Source organism: Scyliorhinus torazame, chromosome 15, assembly GCF_047496885.1.
Source record: "Scyliorhinus torazame isolate Kashiwa2021f chromosome 15, sScyTor2.1, whole genome shotgun sequence".
Classification (NCBI taxonomy): domain Eukaryota; kingdom Metazoa; phylum Chordata; class Chondrichthyes; order Carcharhiniformes; family Scyliorhinidae; genus Scyliorhinus; species Scyliorhinus torazame.
This window is the reverse complement of record NC_092721.1, coordinates 202,600,865-202,616,277: the sequence shown is the minus strand read 5'-3', so window position 1 is coordinate 202,616,277 and position 15,413 is coordinate 202,600,865. Positions and strand designations below refer to the sequence as shown.

The following is a 15,413-nucleotide window of genomic DNA, read 5'->3' as shown; positions in this document are numbered from 1 at the left end:
AGAAAGTGCTGGAAATGCTTAGCAGGCACCTGTGGAGAGAGAAAGGGCGTTAAACTCTCGAGTCCAATAGGACTCTTCTTCGGAACTCGGGCACCTTCTTCCAAAGTACAATGTACCGGCCGCGTCCTGCCCAAACGGGGCACGTCATAGATGCCAGGAATGGCCTCTCCCGCCCGGGATTTACCCGCCTCGCCACGTCTCGCAGGATTTAACAGGATCTGGTGAGACGTTGCGATCTGGATACCGTCCATTGTGGGGGAGGGGGGGATCAGTATTTGGCAAATCTGCATATTAGAGTGAGCAGCTAGTCTCACCCTAATGTGCAGCTCGCCTGATCGACCCGAGGCTTCGGGATCTTAACCCCTTCGCCTCGGAGACCTAAGGCGAACGCCATTGTGGGGACCAGGCGGAATGGCACTTTGAGGGAGGAGAGGGGGGTCTCCCAGAGGATCGGAGGCCCCCGGGTGATTGGTCTCCGGGCAGGGTAGTAACCTGGCAGTGCCACCCAGGTGCCAGCCTGGCACTGCAAGGCTGGACATGTGCCTGCGCCAGGGATCGGGCCCGCCGAGGCCCTGGGTTGCAACAGATTTCCGTTCAATAGCGTGGTCTTTCTCGGCGCTGTGAGTTCCGGGGAACGCCCGGCGAAACGCGCTCGACGCAGGACTTTTGCAATCGGTTAGATCCCCCTCCCAGTTATTTTAGGGTGTATCCCGATCTCTCTGACGTGATTGGCTTCACCTGCCGATCATGACAGGCTTGCCCCCCCCCCCCCACCCCCCACCCCATCCCCCTCCTCTTAACAGTTCTACAATTCTTGCAAAAGATTCCAAAGGTCACAATTCCGTCATTTCAAAGCTGGTGCAACAAATTGGAAACATTTTACAAGATATGTTTCTACATTTGCATTTCCAAGGCGTTGATACATTGGACCGCTGGCTTGCTACTCAACATTCCAACTGGTTCCGCAAACTCCAACAAAATCTATCAACCTTCAGCTTGAGGTGTTTGACAGACCAATGTTTAAGTTTGTCAAATCCTTAATTACTTTTGTCCTTATCGGGACATGCTTAACCACATTATTTAACAATCGTATCTTGGCATTTTCCAGACAGGATCAGCTGTACTTTGCAATTCGGCCCGGGGCGTAAAATCTTGGAACATCGTACAACGGATCAGAAAGAAGTTAATTAAAAATGACCACTAAACCGGCGCTCGCTCCCCACAACCCGCCAAATTATTCCGTTTCCTTTTCGAGTGTTTGTTCAATGCCCTTTTGAGAGCTATTACTGAATCTGCTTCCAGGGCCCTTTCGGGCAGCACCTCCCAGATCACAACAACTCGCCGTGTGAAACAAATTCTCCCGGTCCTCAGCTCCCCTCGAGGTTCCTTTCCCGATTCTCTTCAATCTGTGTCCCCGTGGATACTGACCCTCCCCCACCGGAAACAGTTCCTCCTCCCTTACTCTATCAAAGTCCTTCATCATGTCGAAGGCTTCAATTAAATCTCCTGTTATTCTGCTCAAAGCGTTCCCAGCGCCCCCAGTCCCTTCTGCCCCCCCCCCCCCCCCTCAGTTTAATTTTCTCTCTCACACACACTTTCTCTCGTTTACCCTTATGTCCCTCTCATTTGTCCGTGCCTACCTCCCCCCAACCCCGCCTCCTCACTTCTCCTGTGCTGGTTATGCATCGATATCGCCATCCTTCTCTCTCCGGCCATCACATTCCTTCTCCCTCATGTTGTGTTATGTTATTGCCAGTAACATAAGCTGCTATTTGATGTAGGCTCTGCTGAAAGATGCTCCAGACTCGGAGATAAGTTTAACGTATTTATTGAACGATTAACAATGCTCTTAAAAGAGTTCGACACTCTACTAATCTGCCTCGAGGAACTCAGCTTATTCTGCGAACTATACAAGCTTGCTCTCGACCACGTGCTAGGGTGTGATGTGGCTGATAATCAACCCTGTCCTCCTCTCTTGGTTTCTGCCAGTGGAAGAGGTGGAGCCTGTGTACCTTGTCCTTTTTATATGGGTTGTGTAGTGCCCCCTTGTGGTAATGCCACCTCTGGGTGTCCTGATTGCCCATTGGTTGTGCCCTGTTCTAATGACCAATTGGTTGCGTATCTGCATGTCGTGACATCTTTGGTGCTCCCTCTAGTGGTTACTTAGTTGTAGTGTATTTACATTAACCCCTTGTGTATATACAGTGATGCATATCACTACCTCCCCCCTTTTTTCGTGTTACATATTTTCGTACTTTGTTAAAGAAAATTGTACAAAACAGGTAGATGAATGATGACATGTACAAGTTGTGATGATATTGATGATTATACAATACCAATTAATATCTATGAGTCCAATTGAGTCCAAAGAGTTTAGAAGGATGCGGGGGGATCTTATTGAGACATATAAAATTATGAAGGGAATAGATAGGATAGATGCGGGCAGGTTGTTTCCACTGGTCGGGGAAAGCAGAACTAGGGGGCATAGCCTCAAAATAAGGGGAGGTAGATTTAGGACCGAGTGTAGGAGGAACTTCTTCACCCAAAGGGTTGTGAATCTCTGGAATTCCTTGCCCAGTGAAGCAGTTGAGGCTCCTTCTTTAAACGTTTTTAAGAAAAAGATAGATGCTTTTCTAAAGAATAAAGGGATTCGGGGATATGGTGTACGGGCCGGAGAGTGGAGCTGAGTCCACAAAGATCAGCCATGATCTCATTAAATGGCGGAGCAGGCTCGAGGGGCCAGATAGCCTACTCCTGTTCCTAGTTCTTATGTTCTTATAATCTTATGAATTTGTACGGTTGAGTTGCTTTCTTCTTCTGTTGTTGAAGTGGTGATGTTGATGTTGCCATTTCTTTGTGAACGTCATCAGTGTTCTTGTGGTTAAGTGACCAAGAAGTCATCATGAGGTGTTTGAATGGTCCAATCACTTCGTTGTCTGATTTAGACTTTTGTTTTCTACGCTTGTGGTAGCGATTCTGTACGTCACCTTTCTTGAAAGCTGGTTTGCTTGTTTGTAGTGGAGCAAACGTGAATTGGTGAGATTCGTTGTCATGCCGTGGTAAGTTTGTACTCTTGCCATTGTTTTGAGCTGTGCTGTTGCATTGCCCTTCATGTGCAGAGTTGTACCATGTCGTACAAGTTGTTGTTTTATTGGTGCTGTTTTTGTCGTGCTTGTCGCGCTCAATGACTGTTCCGTGCGGATAATTCGAGCCATTCTCAAAGTTACTTGTGTCAGTGTCCTTTGTGGTATCTGATGCTTCATTGAGCGTTTCTTCTTGAGGATTGTGGGAATGACCGGATGTTGCATTGACCTTGGTGACATCACTCCTTTGTGGTTGATGTGATTTCTCTTTGATTTCTTGGTGCTCCTCTTCTGGAGTCATTTGTGGTTCACTTGAATCATCATTGGTTTCTTGATGCTCCTCGGCTGGAGTCAAAATCTTCAAGATTTAATTTTCTTGTGGCTAGGCGCGAGTGGATGAGGTTTTAATTGACGTGGTCTCACTGGACTCAAGAGTAGTTTCACTTTGATTGTTGAGTGCTTCTGTACATTCGAGCTGAAATCTGTCAGTCTCGCTGTGATCCTGCACATCTTGTATGGGAATTGTGATTTCTGAGTCACTTGTCTCACATACAGTGGGTAGACCTTCAGTGTCTTCTTGTTGGTTAACTGAGCTGGGTGGACTGTCAGAGTCTGCTGTTGGTTGCTCTGATAGACCTTCATGGTCTTGTTCATGCATGGACTTCGCTGTAGAGTCTTGAGTTGCTTCCATTGTGGAGTCTGTCAACGAGCTCACAGTGGAGGCTTGTATCGCTCTCTCTCTGGAGTCTTTCGTCGCTCTCTGTGTGGAGTCGGGGACTCTTCGTGGTGCGTGGACCACTGGTTTGGCGTCAGGCCGCAGTAGAATCCTGTACTCGTACGGAAATGTGCCCATCCCGCTGAAGACATCTGGGTACTGGGCCAGGATGTCGTCGATGCTGCCCTGCGGATCCGGATGAGACGGTGTCATGGTGTAGACCCGTCGGATGAGGTTCAGTTACTTGCAGGCGTGCGCACCTAGCAGGGACGCCCTGTTTGGCTGAACAATCTCGAAGCGTAGGCTGGTCTCTGTGTCGATTGGACACTGTCAGGTGGCAAGACCCCAGTGCCTTTATTGCAGCTCTTTGATTGATCCTTTATTGATCTACGGGTAAGCGTTCTCCAAGGCGGCCTTCAGGACCCGCGACAACGCAGAATCGCCGAGCAGAAACTTATAGCCAAGTTCCGCACACATGAGTGCGGCCTCAACCGGGACCTGGGATTCATGTCGCATTACATTCATCCCCCACCATCTGGCCTGCGAGATCCTACCAACTGTCCTGGCTTGACACAATTCACACCTCTTTAACCTGGGGTTACCCCATCTCTGGATCTGTAAAGATTTAATCACCTGCTAATGCTCGCATTCCAAGCATTGTTTGGCATCTTCGTATCTGTCTATATATGTGTTTCTGGAACATACCTCTTCATTCACCTGAGGAAGGAGCAGCGCTCCGAAAGCTAGTGACATCGAAACAAACCTGTTGGACTTTAACTTGGTGTTGTAAGACTTCGTACTTTATTGCATTGCCAGTGTAGTCCTGGAGTTTGCAGGCAGCTGGAAGGAGCTTGGGAGCCTTCTTAATTCTCCTGAAGTCCGACTGAGAGATCAGGTTGGCGGAGGCACCTGTGTCCAGTTTGAACTGGATGGGGCATTGGTTGACATCCATCACTGCGTTCCATTCGTCCTCAAAATCCACGGCAAGGATTGACGGGACTTGCCATGTGCCCGGTGTGGCGTATTCGCACTTCGTGATGATGCCTACTCGGTATGTATTATCCAGGTAGTCACCATTTGGATCTGTAGCACTGCCTTGATCAGAGTCATGTGTTTGGTGTTGCACACTCCTGATGCCAATGGGAGTCGTTCAGTACTCGCTGTGTGGCATCACTTTCTTCTCGTTCAATGTCTTTGTTTTCGGATTTGTCATTGTGCTCCTCACTTCGGGTGGTGCAAACTGCTTGTTCCAGGGTGCTGCGGAGGTTATTTTCAGTGTCTGGTAGAAGTTCGGGCATTGTTCTGTCTTTCGAGGTGAAGGAATTGTGTTTTGTGGCTTTAAAACTCTTCTTTTTAATTTTCGGACATTTCCCCTTTAAGTGGGCGTGGTCCGGGGCCTCTGACATCATGCCGCTCGTGACGTCATGCGTAGGACTCAATTGCGCATGCGCACGCCAAGGTTCCTTTACTGTGCGCTCTTTTCGCAACTGCGCATGCGTGGCTTCTCGCGCATGCGCAAAACGCCGGTTTGTGTCTTTTAGGAAAGTGCGCATGTGCGGACTGGTCAGACTGCACAAGCGCAAGTTGGCTGCCTTTCAAAACTGCCGTCTTCTTCTGTTTCAACCCTACCTCTGCCTCATGGTGAGTATTCGCGCCATTGGAGGGGAGTAGCCATCTTTGCTCACAGGCAAAGAGCCCAGGGCTGCTGGGATTGGTGCCCCAGTGCCCAGCGGGGCTGGGGGACCCTCAGCTGGGTGGGGATCCCGCTCCAGGATTGGGCCACCATGGAAGGGTGGGGGGGAGGCCCTGGGGGGAGGTAAACGCGTACAGCTCCCCCATGCCAACCAATAGATTATGTGTATCCATTCTGGGGGCAGCCATTGTCCCTGCCCATCTGTCCCACCGACCACCCACGCAGCAGCCAACATCCAAACACCCAGGGATGGGACACAGCTGAGAGGACATGGCCACGGCCGGAAGGCGGGTGAGTGCCACGGGGAGGGGGCCACCGCCCGGTCCAGGTGATGTCATGAGCAAATATCCGGGGAGGGGGAATGCCTGGAGAGATGGGCCAAGGTCTCGGAGGTCGGCCATATTGCGGAGGTAAGTGATAGGAGGCATCATACTGGTTGTGCTCAAGAGTGTTTAATGTGTTTAACAGTCCGCCATTCTCCCGATGGTGCCTCGCCCCCACCCTCTTTCCCCCACACCCTCCCCTCATTTGCCCCACCCTGCGCCGGTGCCCTCAGTGGTCAGTGAGTCCCCCTGGCTCTGCCACTACGTCTAGGTGTGTCCCCGGGATGCACATCAGAGGTGGAGGCAGCCAGCTGCTTACCTCGTCCCGTGGCCTTCGATGCCCCTGGCGGACGTCCTCTGTCACATTGCAATCTGTGGGATCTTGCTGTGTGCATACTGGTGCCTCGCCTCTCATTTTCTTTTCCAATCTTGGAAATGCGGGAGTCACTGGCATGGCAGGCTCTTTGCTCATCCCTGAGAAGGTGGCGATAGGCGGATCAGCTGACTGGCTTCCTGGCAGTTAGGAGCCAGCTGCCTTGTTGTGGAACTGGAGTCCCATGTAGACCAAGTCAGCAGCGTTCCTTCAGTTTAATTTATTGGTGAACCAGTTAGATTTTTACAGCAGGGAGCAGTCTGGAGTAAGAACTTCATTAACCCTTTAACCCTGATAACAGCAGCCCCCGTGTACAGTACAGGATAAGGAAATTATTAACTGTTTACTGCTGATAATAGTGGCTGGAGGCCGACTTCTGTTGATGTGCCGAATGAGTAATACATTAACCCTTTACTCAAGGATTCATGTGCAGGAGGGGCTGGTTTAGCACAGTGGGCTAAGCAGTTGGCTTGTAATGCAGAACAAGGCCAGCAGCGCGGGTCCAATTCCCGTACCGACCTCCCTGAACAGGCGCCGGAATGTGACGACTAGGGGCTTTTCACAGTAACTTCATTGCAGCCGACTTGTGACAATAAGAACATAAGAACTAGGAGCAGGAGTAGGCCATCTGGCCCCTCGAGCCTGCTGCACCATTCAATGAGATCATGGCTGATCTATTGTGGACTCAGCTCCACTTTCCGGCCCGAACACCAGAACCCTTAATCCCTTTATTCTTCAAAAAACTATCTATCTTTATCTTAAAAACATTTAATGAAGGAGCCTCTACTGCTTCACTGAGCAAGAAATTCCATAGATTCACAACCCTTTGGGTGAAAAAGTTCCTCCTAAACTCAGTCCTAAATCTACTTCCCCTTATTTTGAGGCTATGCCCCCTAGTTCTGCTTTCACCCGCCAGTGGAAACAACCTGCCCGCATCTATCCTGTCTATTCCCTTCATAAATGTATATGTTTCTATCAGATCCCCCCTCATCCTTCTAAATTCCAACGAGTACAGTCCCAGTCTACTCAACCTCTCCTCGTAATCCAACCCCTTCAGCTCTGGGATTAACCTAGTGAATCTCCTCTGCACACCCTCCAGTGCCAGTACGTCCTTTCTCAAGTAAGGAGACCAAAACTGAACACAATACTCCAGATGTGGCCTCACTAACACCTTATACAATTGCAGCAGAACCTCCCTAGTCTTAAACTCCATCCCTCTAGCAATGAAGGACAAAACTCCATTCGCTTTCTTGATCACCTGTTGCACCTGTAAACCAACTTTTTGCGACTCATGCACTAGCACACCCAGGTCTCTCCGCACAGCAGCATGTTTTAATATTTTATCATTTAAATAATAATCCCTTTTGCTGTTGTTCCTACCAAAATGGATAACCTCACATTTGTCAACATTGTATTCCATCTGCCAGACCCTAGCCCATTCACTTAGCCTATCCAAATCCCTCTGCAGACTTCCAGTATCCTCTGCACCTTTTGCTTTACCACTCATCTTGGTGATTATTATTATTATTACTATTATTAGGAACAGGGATGTGTTGCTACAATTATACAGGGCATTGGTGAGGCCACACCTGGAGTATTGTGTGGAGTTTTAGTCTCCTTATCTGAGGAAGGATGTTTTTGCTCTGGAGGGAGTGCAGCGAAGGTTTACCAGACTGATTCCTGGGTTGGCGGGAATGATGTACGAGGGGAGATTGAATCAGTTAGGATCGTATTTTTTGGAGTTTAGAAGAATGAGTGGGGTTCTCATCGAAACCTATAAAATTCTAACAGGACTGGACAGGGTGGATGCAGGAAGGATGTTCCCGATGGTGGGTGTGTCCAGAACCAGGGGTCACAGTCCGAGGATAGGGGATAAACCATTGAGGAAAGAGATGAGGAAAAATTTCTTCACCCCCAGAGTGGGCGGTCTGTGGAATTCATTAGGTTAGGTGGATTGGCCATGATCAATTGCCCTTAGTGTCCAAAATTGCCCTTAGTGTTGGGTGGGGTTACTGGGTTATGGGGATAGGGTGGGGGTGTGGACCTTGGGTAGGGTGCTCTTTCCAAGGGCCGGTGCAGACTCGATGGGCCGAATGGCCTCCTTCTGCACTGTAAATTCTATGATAATCTATGATTCCCACAGGAATGGTTGTGGAAAACACTCTGGCCAGAATCCTCATCCCATTGAGATTCCCGGCAAGATGGGGCGGTTCCAATGGGGAAGCCCATTGACAGCAGCGGGAGTAGACAATCCCGCCACCAACAAACGGCACGCCTCCGATAAACATGCGGCGGGAGACCGGAGAATCAGCCCAGTATGGTTTCAAGAAGCAGTTAGATATAGCGCTTGGGGAGAAGGAGATCTAAGGGGGGGAAAGCGGGAACAGGTTATTAAGTTGGATGATCAGCCATGATCATAATAATGGTGGGCAGAGGGGGCGGGGTTGCCTTGTTAATTAGGAATGAAATTAAATCAATAGCACTAAACGACATAGGGTCAGATGATGTGGAGTCTGTGTGGGTAGAGTTGAGGAACCACAAAGGCAAAAAAACCATAATGGGAGTTATGTACAGGCCTCCTAACAGTGGTCAGGACCGGGGGCACAAGATGCACCACGAAATAGAAAGTGCATGTCAGAAAGGCAAGGTCACAGTGATCATGGGGGACTTCAATATGCAGGTGGACTGGGTAAATAATGCTGCCAGTGGACCCAAGGAAAGGGAATTCATTGAATGTTTACAGGAGGGCTTTTTGGAACAGCTTGTGATGGAGCCCACGAGGGAACAGGCCATTCTGGACTTAGTGTTATGTAATGAGCCAGACTTGATAAAAGATCTTAAAGTAAGGGAACACTTAGGAGGCAGTGATCATAATATGGTACAATTCAGTCTGCAATTTGAAAGAAAGAAGGTAGAATCAGATGTAAAGGTGTTACAGTTAAATAAAGGTAACTACAGGGGCATGAGGGAGGAACTGACGAAAATCGACTGGGAGTAGCGCCTAGTGGGAAAGACAGTAGAACAGCAATGGCAGGAGTTTATGGGAGTAATTGAGGACACAGTACAGAGGTTCATCCCAACAAAAAGAAAGGTTATCAGAGGGGAGATTAGGCAGCCATGGCTGACAAAGGAAGTCAGGGAATGCATCAAAGCAAAAGAGAAAGCCTATAATGTGGCAAAGAGTAGTGGGAAGTCAGAAGATTGGGAAGGCTACAAAAACAAACAGAGGATAACAAAGAGAGAAATAAGGAAAGAGAGGATCAAATATGAAGGTAGGCTAGCCAGTAACATTAGGAATGATAGTAAAAGTTTATTTAAATACATTAAAAACAAACGAGAGGCAAAAGTCGACATTGGGCCGCTCCAAAATGACGCTGGTAATCTAGTGATGGGAGACAAGGAAATAGCTGAGGAACTAAATAAGTACTTTGTGTCAGTCTTCACAGTAGAAGACATGAGTAATATCCCAACAATTCAGGAGAGTCAGGGGGCAGAGTTGAATATGGTAGCCATAACAAAGGAGAAAGTGCTAGAGAAACTAAGAGGTCTAAAAATTGACAAATCTCCGGGCCCAGATGGGCTACATCCTAGAGTTCTAAAGGAGATAGCTGAAGAAATAGTGGAGGCGTTAGTTATGATCTTTCAAAAGTCACTGGAGTCAGGGAAAGTCCCAGAGGATTGGAAAATCGCTGTTGTAACCCCCCTGTTCAAGAAGGGAACAAGAAAAAAGATGGAAAATTATAGGCCAATTAGCCTAACCTCGGTTGTTGGCAAGATTCTAGAATCCATCGTTAAGGATGAGATTTCTAAATTCTTGAAAGTGCAGGGTCGGATTAGGACAAGTCAGCATGGATTTAGTAAGGGGAGGTCGTGCCTGACAAACCTGTTAGAGTTCTTTGAAGAGATAACAAACAGGTTAGACCAAGGAGAACCAATGGATGTTATCTATCTTGACTTCCAAAAGGCCTTTGATAAGGTGCCTCACGGGAGACTGCTGAGTAAAATAAGGGCCCATGGTATTCAAGGCAAGATACTAACATGGATTGACGATTGGCTGTCGGGCAGAAGGCAGAGAGTTGGGATAAAAGGTTCTTTATCGGAATGGCAACCGCTGACGAGTGGTGTCCCGCAGGGTTCAGTGTTGGGGCCACAGCTGTTCTCTTTATATATTAACGATCTAGATGACGGGACTGGGGCATTCTGGCTAAGTTTGTCGATGATACAAAGATAGGTGGAGGGGCAGGTAGTATCGAGGAGGTGGGGAGGCTGCAGAAAGATTTAGACAGTTTAGGAGAGTGGTCCAAGAAATGGATAATGAAATTCAACGTGGGCAAGTGCGAGGTCTTGCACTTTGGAAAAAAGAATAGAGGCGTGGACTATTTTCTAAACGGTGAAAAAATTCAAAATGCTGAAGTGCAAAGGGACTTGGGAGTCCTAGTCCAGGATTCTCTAAAGGTAAACTTGCAGGTTGAGTCCGTAATTAAGAAAGCAAATGCAATGTTGTCATTTATCTCAAGAGGCTTGGAATATAAAAGCAGGCATGTACTTCTGAAGCTTTATAAAGCACTAGTTAGGCCCCATTTAGAATACTGTGAGCAATTTTGGGCCCCACACCTCAGGAAGGACATACTGGCACTGGAGCGGGTCCAGCGGAGATTCACACGGATGATCCCAGGAATGATAGGCCTAACATACGATGAACGTCTGAGGATCCTGGGATTATATTCATTGGAGTTTAGGAGGTTGAGGGGAGATCTAATAGAAACTTACAAGATAATGAATGGCTTAGATAGGGTGGACATAGGGAAGTTGTTTCCATTAGCAGGGGAGACTAGGACCCGAGGGCACAGCCTTAGAATAAAAGGGAGTACTTTAGAACAGAGATGAGGAGAAATTTCTTCAGCCAGAGAGTGGTGGGTCTGTGGAATTCATTGCCACAGAGGGCGGTGGAGGCCGGGACGTTGAGTGTCTTTAAGACAGAAGTTGATAAATTCTTGATTTCTCGAGGAATTAAGGGCTATGGAGAGAGAGCGGGTAAATGGAGTTGAAATCAGCCATGATTGAATGGTGGAGTGGACTCGATGGGCCGAATGGCCTTACTTCCGCTCCTATGTCTTATGGGCTTATGGAATGGTGGAGCGGGCTCGAAGGGCCGGATGGCCTGTTCCAGGTCCTAGTTTCTATGATTACTCCTGCTTACCAACCCCCTGTGTACAACACAGAATAAGGAGTATATTAACCCTTTCCTCCAATGACACTGCCCCCATTGCCAGGGCAACGTCAATTCACTTCTTTTTGACTGATTTCTGTGGTTTAATAAACTCTTGTTTTTGTTTCAGAGATGCGTCCCGCCAGGTGCGGAAACTGTCAGCCGAGGCAGCTGGGCACCAGGAGGCCAAGAACTTCAAGCCGTTTCGGAGTTTTAGGTAAATGTGGGATCTCCCTGTGCAGTGTTTGGCCAGCCCAGCCGGAGTGGTGGAGTTGGGAAAGAGCCCCGTCTCTGGGCAGGGGAGGTGGGGAGGTTGAGGCTGTGATTCAAGGTCTTGTGGAGCTGGGCCCAAGCCGGGTGGTGGAGTTGGGCAAGAGCCCCGTCTCTGGGCAGGGGAGGTGGGGAGGTTGAGGCTGTGATTCAGGGTCTTGTGGAGCTGGGCCCAGGCCGGAGTGGTGGCGACGGAGGTCGGGAGAGGTCGGCAGGAGGGGATTTGGCTCTGTTTACAACATCAGAGACCGGAGCTGGAGAGGCCTTGCAAATCTGCTCCGCATTTCTGCAAGATCATGGCCGAACTTCCACCTGAGCTTCTGCCGTGTTTTGTGACTCTCTTAGTGCCTAGAATTCCATCGATCCCTGTCTTGAATATTCTCAATGGCTGAGCATCCCAGTTCTTGGGAATCAAAGATTCCCTACCCCCGGAGTGAAGGCAGTTCCCCTCCACCCAATCCTAAACGGTCTCCTCCTGGTCCTGAAACCCAGACCCTGCGATCTAGGTTCCCCCGCCAGTGAAAACAGTCCCTCAGCCTTCACTCTGTCACACTCTCTCAGATTCTACCTGTTTCAATGGCATCACCTCTCAGTCTTCTAAACTCCAGGGAATATAGGAGCGATCCTACTACTTGCTGTGTCTTCCCGTGAGGAACCCGGCAGTGATCAACCCCTTCCTTTGGACACACGAGTGGAGGCTCCAGTCAGGAGAAAGAGTGACTCTGTCCTGCCCCCAAAGGCCACGTGTCACAAGTGTATACAACGGATGCAAGGCAAGGTGTCAGGATACACAACAGCCGTGATCTCATTCAATGTCACAACAAGCTTGAGGGGTAATGGTCGCCACCTATTCCTCACCTCCCGACTATCGGGCGCGGATGTACCCTACTCCCCCAGCTTAAATATTCACTCCCTCCACCACCGACGAACAGTGGCAGCTGACAAGATGCACTGCAGCAACTCGCCAAGGTTCCTTAGACCGCACCTTCCAAACCTGAATCCGCTATCATCTAGAAAGGGCAGCAGATACCTGGGAACGCCGCCACCTGCAAGTTCCCCTCCACTCACCATCCTGACTTGGAAATATATCGCCGTTCCTACACTTGTTTTGGGCCAGGGTTTAGAGAAACCCAAAGTGTATCATGGAGTTCACCTGACCCACAACGTTTGCTAGATTGTGGTATGGGGAGCACACGGCCCACTCTACAGGTGTGGTACAGCAGAAATGGAAAAGTATTTTTTAAAAGCAAAACAATGTTTATTCTATGAACTCAAGTTAACCTTTTTAAAACATACAGTGAACATCTTAGCAACCATTAATTCAAATACAACCCCCAAAGAATACAACACTAAGTAATCCTTAATAACTTCCCAAACAACATCCAGAAGACAGAAGAAACACCTTTCGACAGACGCACATCAGGTTTACATTCACTACTGAGAACATTTATAATTCTGAATTCGCCAAATGATCAAGAGATAGTCTTTTGATGGCAGAGAGATCAACAGTGCACCTGCTCTGTCTGGCTTCAGCTCCAACACTGAAAACGAAACTAAAACACACCCTGCAGCAAACAGCCTAAAACGAAAGTAAAAAGCCAACAGACAGCCCACCTCCACCCACTCTCTGACATCACTGCAGTAGTAAACACCCATTTCTTAAAGGTACTCTCACTACAGCTATTTATATACACACCCATTTATAAACACCCATTTCTTAAAGGTACTCTCACATAACACACTGTCGCTGGGTCAAAATCCTGGAACTCCCTCCCTAACAGCACAGTGGGTGTACTCACACCACATGGACTGCAGCGGTTCAAGAAGGCAGCTCACTACCGCCTCCTCATGGACAATTAGGGATGGGCAATAAATACTTGTCTAGCCAGCGAAGAGTCCACCTCCCGTGAAATATTAAAAAGACCTGTAGAGTGATGCCCCTATTGCTGTTTGATATTTCTAATTCTTTCCCAAGTTATGGACAAGGCCAGCATTTATTGCCCACTTCTAATTGCCCTATGAGAAGGGAGCAGTGCGTTGTCGAGGCAACTCAGCTTTCCATCTCGTCTGACTGCTTGTGATATAAGAATAGAGCACATAAACCTTATTAATCCTTGAGCCTTCTAAATGCTTGAGTTTAAAAGGGTGAGGGCAGATCTGATTGAGGTCTTTAAAGTGATTTAAGGGTTTTGATGAGATAGATAGGAGAGAAACTATTTCCTCTGGAGGGCGGGGGTCTAGAAAAAGGGGGTATAACCTTAAAATGAACACCAAACTGTTGAGGAGTGAGATCAGGAAGCACTGCCTCTCACAAAGGATAGCGGAACACTCCCCAATTCTCCCCCTCCCTCTCCGCTTGTCAGAAGGTCTAGAACGAGGGGCCACTGTTTCAAAATAAGGATGTTGCTCTTTTAAGACCAGGTGGGATTTACCACATCGGAAAGCAGAGCGGGAATGCCCAAAGATGTGGAGGTTAGGTTCAGGGGGTTATTGGGATAGGACGGGGGAGTGTGCTTGGGTTAAGTGCTCCGAGGGTTGAAGCAGACTCAATGGGCTAAATGGCCTCCTCTACACTGTAGGGATTCGATAATTCCAGAAGAATGGTTTTTTTCCAAAGTGGTAATAAAGGCAGTGGGAACAGAGTCTTTGAATGTTTTTAAGGCAGAGCGAGATAGATTCTTGATTAATAATGGAGGTGAAAGGGGAACAAGGGAGTGAAAGGTTATCGGGCGGGTCGGGCAGGAATGTGGGGTTGAGGTTGGAATCAGCCACGATCCTATTGAATGGTGGAGCAGGCTCGAGGGGCCGAGTGGCTTACTCCTGCTCCTAATTGTATGTCCATATGTTCAGTGCTTCTAAGACTGACATTGTTGGGCTTTTATTTAGCAAGGAGGGCAACCATATGGTGCCTTGAGACAGATTGGCCATTATCTCACTGAATGGTGGGCGGAAGAGGTTAGAGGGGCTGAATGGCCTCATCCTGTTCCATTGTCCCCATCAGCACACGGTACATGATTGAGCTACATCCACTGACTGGTTGGGAGACTCGTGTGACCCATGGACTGGGTAATGTCCATGGCAGGGAGGACTCCCAATGATGTGCCAACACTTTGACACAAGGTTCACGAGTGGCTGTTAATGATTATAGGAGAACAGCTCTTCTGGGAATCCCTGGGTTTCGAAATTCACAAACTGTCCTCCGAAATGGGCCAATATTTGCGGAGGTCCCTGGTATTTCACTGTTAACTGAAGACTTTGGGATTGTTTATGGCAGGGTCAGGTGGTAGCCCAGAATGTCTTGACGTTGGGCCATGTGACCTTGGTGCTGGGGCCCGTTCAGTCGGGCACCAGGTTTGAGTACTTGATGAGCCCTGATGGATAGTCCTCCTTTAAACGTCAGCCTTCATTAGCCACAAGTCTGCCCTTTGTTTTTATTTAGGTCATCCTCCTTCACTCTTTCAACCCAGCCCAGGTTTTTCCAATCCTTTAAAGGCATCTTCAGGTAAGTTCGGTTTTGCCATGTTGAAAGTTCCTGAGCAGCTGAGTGCCAGCTTTCTAACCTCCTGATCTGCCTCGCCAATCTGCTTGCTGAAACATGTATGTTCCACTTAGCGGGAGAGCACGGGATAGATCCCAGTCGCTGGACTGTGTCTTCGAGGAACTCACTCAGGGCTGGGCGTGGAGTTGTTCATGGTGTCAATCCCGCCCCTTTCCAGCACTTAAGCCGCCCATTAGTCACCTTCCTTA

The 15,413-nt window shown here is 48.5% G+C and overlaps 1 protein-coding gene across 3 annotated transcripts in view; it reads left to right on the top strand.

Moving 5' to 3' along the window:
- LOC140392130 (autophagy-related protein 16-like) overlaps positions 1 to 15,413 on the top strand; it is a 210,785-nt gene that overhangs the window by 94,771 nt on the left and 100,601 nt on the right. For 2 of the 3 annotated variants that reach the window (XM_072477453.1, XM_072477455.1), the window contains exons 7-8: positions 11,527 to 11,613; positions 15,106 to 15,168. In XM_072477453.1, the coding sequence (XP_072333554.1) occupies positions 11,527 to 11,613; positions 15,106 to 15,168 (150 nt within the window). The remainder of the gene's footprint in view (positions 1 to 11,526; positions 11,614 to 15,105; positions 15,169 to 15,413) is intronic. The other variant, XM_072477454.1, reaches the window with a different exon arrangement.